Source organism: Gastrolobium bilobum, unplaced genomic scaffold, assembly GCF_033153095.1.
Source record: "Gastrolobium bilobum isolate Gb01-03AN ecotype WA unplaced genomic scaffold, APGP_CSIRO_Gbil_v1 utg1846, whole genome shotgun sequence".
Taxonomy (NCBI): domain Eukaryota; kingdom Viridiplantae; phylum Streptophyta; class Magnoliopsida; order Fabales; family Fabaceae; genus Gastrolobium; species Gastrolobium bilobum.
Genome location: NW_026897931.1, coordinates 274913 through 283688, shown reverse-complemented (window position 1 = coordinate 283688; position 8776 = coordinate 274913). Strand labels below are relative to the sequence as shown.

Sequence of the window (8776 nt, the reverse complement as noted above, 5' to 3'; positions counted from 1 at the left end):
AGATATTATAAGTAGAGGTAGGAAGCTTGGCTAGCCGGCCAGTACGTCGATCTCAGAAAACATAGGCTTGGGCTACCTGCCAACTCCGCTCCCTGCGCCGAAAACTTTGTCTGACGCCGAAAGTTCTGGAGATCTTTCTTTCAGATCTCTTCCAATTGTCTATAAACTCTGTCAAATTTGAAGTTTGACACCTCATCTGAGAGTCGTTAGATCGAAAAAGATCAACGACTCTGATTTGTAAGCATGTGATACCATTGATATTTTTTGATCTAAGGACTCTCAGATAAGGTGTCAAACTTCAAATTTGACACCGGTGATACTGGAGCTAGATTAACTGGGTTATAATTAAAAAAATATTGGCATTCACTATTATAAGATATATTTTAGCATCTTAAAATGATTGTAATAACACTATTCACAGTATTTCTAGAACTAAACACTATAGCGTCAATGATACTAAACACTGCAGCATATTTCACTATAGCATATACTATTATACTGGTTGAACAATGAAGTTAATATTGGAAGCCAAACAACACACTAGATTTTTGAGACACTACAGGCAAATTCACATGAAAGAAAATAAGATGATTATTACATAAGCTGAATTAAGAAACATAGATCCTTCTCCATGGCAAAACAGACAACTGTACAAGTAATGATCCTATGAACTTTAAGAAATCTGGAAACAGTTGGGGGAGACTCGCATTCAGATGTATCTGTCTTACATTATAGAACTCACATGATCTTTTCTGCAAATTAAGCAGCAGGAGCACAACTTGCACTTCAGGCCATTGAGTTGTGCACCTCATACTACTTGTCAATAGTCATCATCTCATAAAGAACAAGCTGTGCAAGAGTCCAAGAGGATCTCGTTATTTATCACTTTCCCTATTGGCATCTCTGAGGAATTAAAATACTTGAAAAGCCTCAAATACTTGAACCAATCCAACTCCAAAACAGAAATATCATTAGAAAATACTTATATGCAAAGGGCATTAGTAATAACAGGTATTTTAGGAAATGGTTAAGAATAACCTCATCTTGATCTTCAGAATAGGCAACACCTTTGAGACCTTGTTGATATGCCTCAACATCTAATTATGGAGAAAGCAAGTCCAAGGATCTTAATATGTATGACATGCTTTAAAAGTGTAAAAGATTTTCCATGTATTGCTCATGTACTTCGAGTTTCTTAATAAACCAAATAGCCACTTTGTACCAGAATTGTTGGGTTTTAAACTTTATTTGAATAAAAGAAAATAGAAAATGAAAGGTCTCTTTTGGTGAAGAGGTGTGTCCCTTAGGAATTTGTTAGTGGACAATTAATGTGTTTAGATTTCCTAAGTTAGTCATTAGTATTTCTAGTTATTTGCTATTGCTTTTAAATAGCACCATGTAAATCATTTGAAAGTAAGGCTTGAATATTAATGATATACAAAGAGGTATATTCAGAGAACTCCTTGTGTGTTTAGAAGTGTTTGAGAGAAACACCATTAGAGGACCTGTGATTCACAAATTGGCATCAGAGCTTGAGTTATGGAGAGTGTGAGCACTTCTAGTATGTCGTTGCCCCGCCTGACAAAGGCGAATTACGTGAATTGGAGTATCCAGATGAAGGCGTTGCTCGGATCCTAGGATGCTTGGGATGTAGGGGTGTCAATATGGGTTTTGACACGCGGGTCAACCCGCGACACGACACGAAAATTCGTGTTCGGGTTGACCCGTAAAAAAATTCGTGTCGTGTTCGTGTTGGAAAAAATGACACGCAAAAATTCGTGTCGTGTTCGTGTTTATGAATTCGTGTTCGTGTCGACCCGCATTATTTTTATTTTTTATTTTTTTATTTTTTTATTATTATTTTTTAATTTTTTATTTATTTTCGATCTATTTTTTTAAATTTTTTTGTCAATTACCGTTTTGTCCCCTATTTTGCGTGTTATTCGTGTCGTGTCGTGTCAACCCGCAAAAAATTCGTGTCGTGTCAGTGTTGAAGATTTTGACACGAATGAAAATTCGTGTCGTGTTCGTGTTGATGTATTCGTGTCGTGTCGAATTCGTGTCGTGTCAACCCATATTGACACCCCTATTGGGATGTTGTTCAGGACGGTTTTGCTGAACCTGCAACCACTGCAGGATTTACAGCAACTCAAACCAAGGCGTTGAAAGAGACGCGTGCTAAGGACAAGTCAGCCTTATACACGCTTTTCCGAGCTGTAGACGAGTCCGGATTTGAGAAGATAGCAGGAGCAACAACGTCTAAGGAAGCATGGGACATCTTGGAAAATGTCTATAAAGGTGCTGACCGAGTAAAGCAGGTCCGACTTCAAACTCTACGTGGCGAGTTGGAAGGCATGAAGATGAAAGATTCAGAGGGTGTATCCGAGTTCATCACCCGCGTTCAAGCCGTGGTGAATCAGTTAAAGCAGAATGGTGAGGAATTATCTGAGACTAGAGTTGTTGAAAAGATTCTCCGGTCGTTGACAGACGACTTCGAAAACGTGGTATGTGCAATTGAGGAGTCGAAGGACTTGGCTACGCTTTCTGTTGAAGTGCTAGCAGGTTCCCTTGAGGCGCATAAGCAGCGCAAGAAGAAGAAAAAGGAGGAGTCGCTGGAGCAAGCACTCCAGACAAAAGCAACCATTAAAGATGAGAAAGCGCTCTATTCTCAAAATGTCCGAGGTAGAGGTCGTGGACGAGCTGGACGTGGAAATGGCCGAGGTGGTCGTGGCCGAGGTCATGAGGTGAGAAATGAAGAAAGAGCTGAGTCGAGTCAGAGAGGAAGAGGACGTGGCCGAGGTGGAAGAGGCCGGTGGTCAAATCAAACAAATGTGGAATGTTACAAGTGTGGCAAGTATGGCCATTACTCAAGAGATTGCAACTCGGACAAGTGTTACAACTGTGGCCGAGTTGGGCATTTCGCTAAGGATTGCCGAGATGAAAGAAGAGTTGACGAGGCTTCAAACCTCGCTGTAGAAGGAGATGGAGGAGTTCTTATGCTAGCCCATGGTGAAACCAGTTCAAAGAATGAGACGGAGTGGTATTTAGATACCGGTGCCAGTAATCACATGTGTGGTTACAAACACTTGTTTAAGGAGTTGAAGACGGTGGAAGCCGGACATGTCTCTTTTGGAGACGCGTCCAAAATTGAAGTAAAGGGTCGAGGTACGATCTGTTTCTTGCAAAAGGATGGACGAGTTGGGACAATCCGGGACGTGTATTACGTGCCCGAGCTCAAAAGTAACATATTGAGCATTGGACAGCTGATGGAGAAGGGTTACTCGGTTCTAATGACAGACCGAGTTCTACTGTTGAAAGATAAACAAGGGCGTCTGATAGCCCGAGTTCAGATGGAAAAGAACAGAATGTACAAGTTGAGTCTAAGGAGCATGGAGGTCGGCTGTCTGCAAGCCGGGGTAGAAGATAAGATGGACTTGTGGCATAGACGGTTTGGACACCTTCATTATGGTGGTCTGACCGAGATGATGAAGAAGGACATGGTAGTGGGACTACCGAAGATTAATTCTGAAGGAAGATTTTGCGAGGACTGCGTATTGGGAAAACATGCGAGAAGCCCGTTCCAAAGGATGGCAAGATACCGAGCTAGGCAGCCTCTGGAGTTGATACATACCGACCTGTGTGGACACATTACTCCGGGGTCCTTCAGTGGTAAGAAGTATTTTGTAACCTTTATTGATGATTTCAGTCGAAAAACTTGGGTGTATTTTTTGAAGGAAAAATCCGAGGTGCTAGAGGCATTCAGGAGTTTTAAAACAATGATAGAGAATGGTACTGGAAGATACATCAAGTCGGTCCGCTCAGACCGAGGTGGGGAGTACGTGTCAATAGCTTTCAAGAAGTATTGTGAAGAACATGGGATAAGGCGGTTCCTGACCGCTCCGTACTCGCCCCAGCAGAATGGAGTAGCTGAGAGAAAGAACCGGACTATCCTGGATATGGTCCGATCTATGCTAAAAACGAAGAACATGCCAAAGGAGTTCTGGGGAGAAGCCGTGCAATGTGCCGTGTACGTGCAAAACCGATGTCCGCACTCAAGTGTGAATGATAAAACTCCACAAGAAGCATGGAGTGGTCTAAAGCCATCAGTGGCTCATTTCAAGATTTTTGGTAGTGTTGCGTATGCACACATACCGGATCAATTGAGGACAAAGCTAGAAGATAAAAGTAAGAAGTATGTGTTTATTGGCTATGATGAGAAGACGAAGGGGTACAAGTTGCTGGACCCCGTCAATAAAAAGGTGTTGGTGAGCCGAGATGTAAAAGTGAATGAGGAAGATGGATGGGACTGGAGTAGTCCATCCGGGGTCAATATGGAACCCGGACTAAAATCAATTGAGGTTGGACAACCTTCGACCCGGATTCCTGAGAATCCGAATGACTCAGATAGTGATGAAGAGCAGAGACAACCGAGATTGAGGAGTCTACAAGATTTGTATGATTCCACCAGTGAAGCACACTTGGTATGTCTATTGGCAGACTCTGAAGAAGTAAGCTTTGAAGAAGCAATCCGAGATGAGAAATGGCAATCAGCCATGGAGGAGGAAATAAAGGCGATAGAAAAGAACAAGACGTGGGAGTTAGCCGAGCTGCCCAGAGGAAGTCGGCCCATTGGTGTGAAATGGGTCTACAAGAAGAAAATGAACGCTAAGGGGGAGATCGAAAGATACAAAGCCCGGCTAGTGGCGAAAGGGTATAGGCAGAAGGCTGGCATTGATTATGACGAGGTGTTCGCACCCGTAGCAAGAATGGAGACAATCAGGCTGTTGATCTCTCAAGCAGCCCAATTCGGATGGCCGATCTATCAGATGGATGTGAAGTCGGCATTCTTAAATAGAGTACTCGAAGAGGAGGTATATCTGGAACAACCTCCGGGATTCATGAAAGCCGGAGAAGAAAGAAAAGTGTTGAGACTGAAGAAAGCCTTGTATGGATTGAAGCAGGCCCCAAGAGCCTGGAACACAAGAATTGACAATTACTTCAAAAAGGATGGATTTGAGCAGTGTCCATATGAACATGCTCTCTATGTGAAGAAGAAAGGAGGTAAAATTCTACTTGTTGCTCTATATGTTGATGATCTGATTTTCTTGGGTAATGATGAAGGGATGATTCAAGATTTTAAGAAGAAAATGACGAAGGAGTTCGAGATGACGGATCTCGGTCTGATGAGGTACTTTCTTGGTCTGGAGGTCAGACAAGATAACTCTGGGATCTTCGTCTCTCAGGAAGCCTATGCAAAAGGAATTTTAGAGAAGTTTAAAATGACAGACTGCAACCCGGTTTCAACGCCAATGGAACCCGGGTTGAAACTTTCGAAGTATGATGGAGGAGAGAGAGTTGATCCGAGTTACTACCGGAGTCTAGTTGGAAGTCTGAGATATTTGACGTGTACGAGGCCGGATCTGTGTCTGAGTGTTGGAATCATAAGTCGATTTATGGAAGACCCGGGGTACACTCACTGGAAGGCGGCTAAGAGAATTCTGAGATATGTGAAGGGAACAACCTCACAAGGACTTCATTACTCGAAGTCGGACAAATACAAGTTGACGGGTTATTCAGACAGTGATTGGTGCGGAGATGTTGATGATAGAAAGAGCACGGCTGGCTATGTGTTTTTCATGGGAAACACGGCTTTCACGTGGGTGTCAAAGAAGGAACCCATTGTGACCCTGTCTACATGTGAAGCCGAGTATGTTGCGGCATCTTGGTGTGTTTGCCATGCAATATGGCTAAGAAATTTACTAAGCAAGCTGGAGCAAGGGCAAGTCGGCGCAACCGAAATCCGAGTTGACAACAAGTCTGCGATCGAGTTAGCAAAGAACCCGGTCAATCATGAGAGGAGTAAGCATATTGATGTCAGGTTTCATTTCATCCGAGATCAAGTCAAAGAAGGAAAAGTGGAGCTCACTCATGTTGCAAGCCGAGATCAAGTTGGAGATATTTTTACAAAGCCCCTGCCGACGTTGTTGTTTGAAAATTGCAAGAAGAAGATGGGAATGAAGGATGGTAGAGATATTAAAGTTTAAGGAGGAGTTTTGTTGGGTTTTAAACTTTATTTGAATAAAAGAAAATAGAAAATGAAAGGTCTCTTTTGGTGAAGAGGTGTGTCCCTTAGGAATTTGTTAGTGGACAATTAATGTGTTTAGATTTCCTAAGTTAGTCATTAGTATTTCTAGTTATTTGCTATTGCTTTTAAATAGCACCATGTAAATCATTTGAAAGTAAGGCTTGAATATTAATGATATACAAAGAGGTATATTCAGATAACTCCTTGTGTGTTTAGAAGTGTTTGAGAGAAACACCATTAGAGGACCTGTGATTCACAAGAATATGAGCCTCAACCTCTCATCTTTTGTTTGAACTTTTGACTTTACCATCCTACAAAAAGTCAGATACATGATTCCAAGGGTTCATGACAGTACTCAATGATACTTTCAATCAAACAAGTACTATTAAAAATATAAAAGGAAAAATAAGCCTACCTGCAACTATGATTTCAAAGAAGTCAAGTACAAACTGAAAATACTTACAAATGATCTAATTCTCTTACCTCAACATAAATCCTTCTTCAAAGCAGAACTTAGCATTCACATAACTTCAGGTTTCTTTCTCTAAACTGAGGTCTGATCCAGGAAATAAAGCAATGCAATACAATACATTTGCAGGCCATTCTTTGTGGTTCAGTGCAAAGCAGATAGAACTTCGTCACACGTTTTCCGACATCACCAAAAGTTTAACAATCTCTACAAATTTATTCAGAGTTATTCCTGAAGTTCATCGTATACTGTACTAGGTTTGAATACGACAATCTGTTACATTGACAATTTAATGTGACAGAATTGCTCAAACCAATGTTTTGGAGCAGCTGGATGAATTTTAAAAACACGAGCTACAAATTCCTTTTCAGTGTTTGCAATCATACTTCGAACAGAATATCTTTTAGAACACAGACCCTTTTCTGTAAGCCATATATGGAATCTGTATCTAGGTATAATTCGGTCCTCTAAGTGATAATACAATATTGCCGGAAAAGTTTCCACATAGTCTAAAGTAGTTCCCATTTCCTGGTGGAAGAAATTCACCTTTCGCTCTATAATTCGAGAATTTTGGTTTAGAATCCTGGGAGTCATTCTTACCATCATACAGAGCTTTGAGAATTCAATCCTTGAACGTAGAAGGCAATCAAACCTTTCTTGTAACTCACTACTAGTGCCATGCAAATGATTCAAAACATTCATAGTCAAAGCATTTTCTCCAAAGCCCAAGCCATGCAAGAAATTTAATTTATTAATACTATGAACCCGGGCTCTTGAAATGTGAATCATCCTTAAGCCATCTTGATAATCTTTATCCTGGTCTTCATTAGGATAGCTTGTGATATAATCTCCTAACAAATGATGATGTCCATCCTTGATTTTATTGAAGAACCACTCTTGTAAACCCAAAGCCCTCATAATGTTAGGCAGATTAACCATTTTATTTGTTCCCAAAACATGAGCAAAATTTCTACTAACATCCTCCAGGTCTTTTGAGCTCAGACCAAAGTGATTCAACAGCTTCAATACATTAATCGCCGGCTTCTCCATATCAAGATTCAACAATTCCGGGCATTGTAGAATCAACCGAGCCACTTCCTCCTTCTTTCCACCAAATCTACAGAAATACTCTACTTTATTAACTAAATCCTCTTCTTTATGTTCAAGAAAGATACTTTTATTCCTTCCCATGAGTTCCCCTAACTTGCCATCCCAGCAATTTAAATCGAAAAACACTCGTAATTTTCTACACACCTCATGCCAAGAATCCACATTTCCCTCAACAGACCTTGCCAAAGCAAAATCCAAAAATATCAACTTCAGATCATTAAACAACCCATCAATTCCAACACCACCTTGGCCTTCCTCACATAAAACAAAAGGGAAAGCCAAACATATGCCAATGACTTCAACATTACCAAAACCAAACCCTTTAAAAACACTAAGCCTTGATTTCAACTCTGCACCACTTCTTCCAAATATGGACCTCCTCTCCATATACAACACACCCAAATTTTCCCACGGAAACCCAAAATCAGAAAGTGCACAAGCAGCATCCAAAAGGGTTCCATCTTGAGAAAAGAACACCTTGTCATTAGGCAACAACCCAGAAACCAGATTGTACTCTATACCTATGCTTTCAAAAAAGACTTCAAATTCATTAATGGGGTGGTACCTAAGAACCTTCTCAAAGTTTTTGGAGAAACTGGAAGCAGAAAAATCTACCTTTGCAATAAGATTAGTGAGGGAACGAAGAGTGTTGTTGCCAATTTGCTCAGCATAGGTAAAGGGCAAGCACCTTGTGCCATGAAGGTAATCAGTGAGGGACTTCTGGGCTTCACGAATAACAAAGTTTCTGTGCCTAGTTGGGATCTTGGAGAGGTTTGGGAGCTTGGTGGTGATGGAAAAATGGCGGTGGAGGAAGGAGAAGATATTGGAGAACATGGTTGAAACCTATGGGGAAAAGGTTTATGCCACCATGGCTCTATTTCTTTTCAGTTTCTCGTAGCCATGTTCGCATAAAACGAGACTCTGTGTTTGAACTTTGAAGTTTGCGTCTTGTGCTAACCATTATAATACATGGCAGAGACGAAGACACACCACACCACAAAGAACAAATTGTTTGTCCAACAAGGAAAGAAAAATGTAAATAACCTAATTAGTAATTACTTTTCTAGTATTTTTATTCAACATAATAATAGTAGTTTAAATAGACAAATACA

At 40.8% G+C, this 8776-nt stretch overlaps 1 protein-coding gene across 1 annotated transcript; it reads right to left on the bottom strand.

Moving 5' to 3' along the window:
• Positions 1–6296: 6296 nt before the first annotated feature.
• LOC133311502 (transcription termination factor MTEF18, mitochondrial-like) lies at positions 6297–8523 on the bottom strand. Its single transcript, XM_061512557.1, has 2 exons — positions 6569–8523; positions 6297–6396 (listed from the first exon to the last, which is right to left on the bottom strand). Exon 1 carries the CDS (start codon positions 8496–8498, stop codon positions 6831–6833), a length of 1668 nt encoding a protein of 555 aa, XP_061368541.1. The 5' UTR covers positions 8499–8523; the 3' UTR covers positions 6297–6396; positions 6569–6830.
• Between the last annotated feature and the right edge of the window lie 253 nt (positions 8524–8776).

What these genes read in the sequence shown, in the direction of transcription:
- LOC133311502 (XM_061512557.1), bottom strand. Translation starts at nt 8,498, where the DNA reads ATGTTCTCCAATATCTTCTCCTTCCTCCACCGCCATTTTTCCATCACC.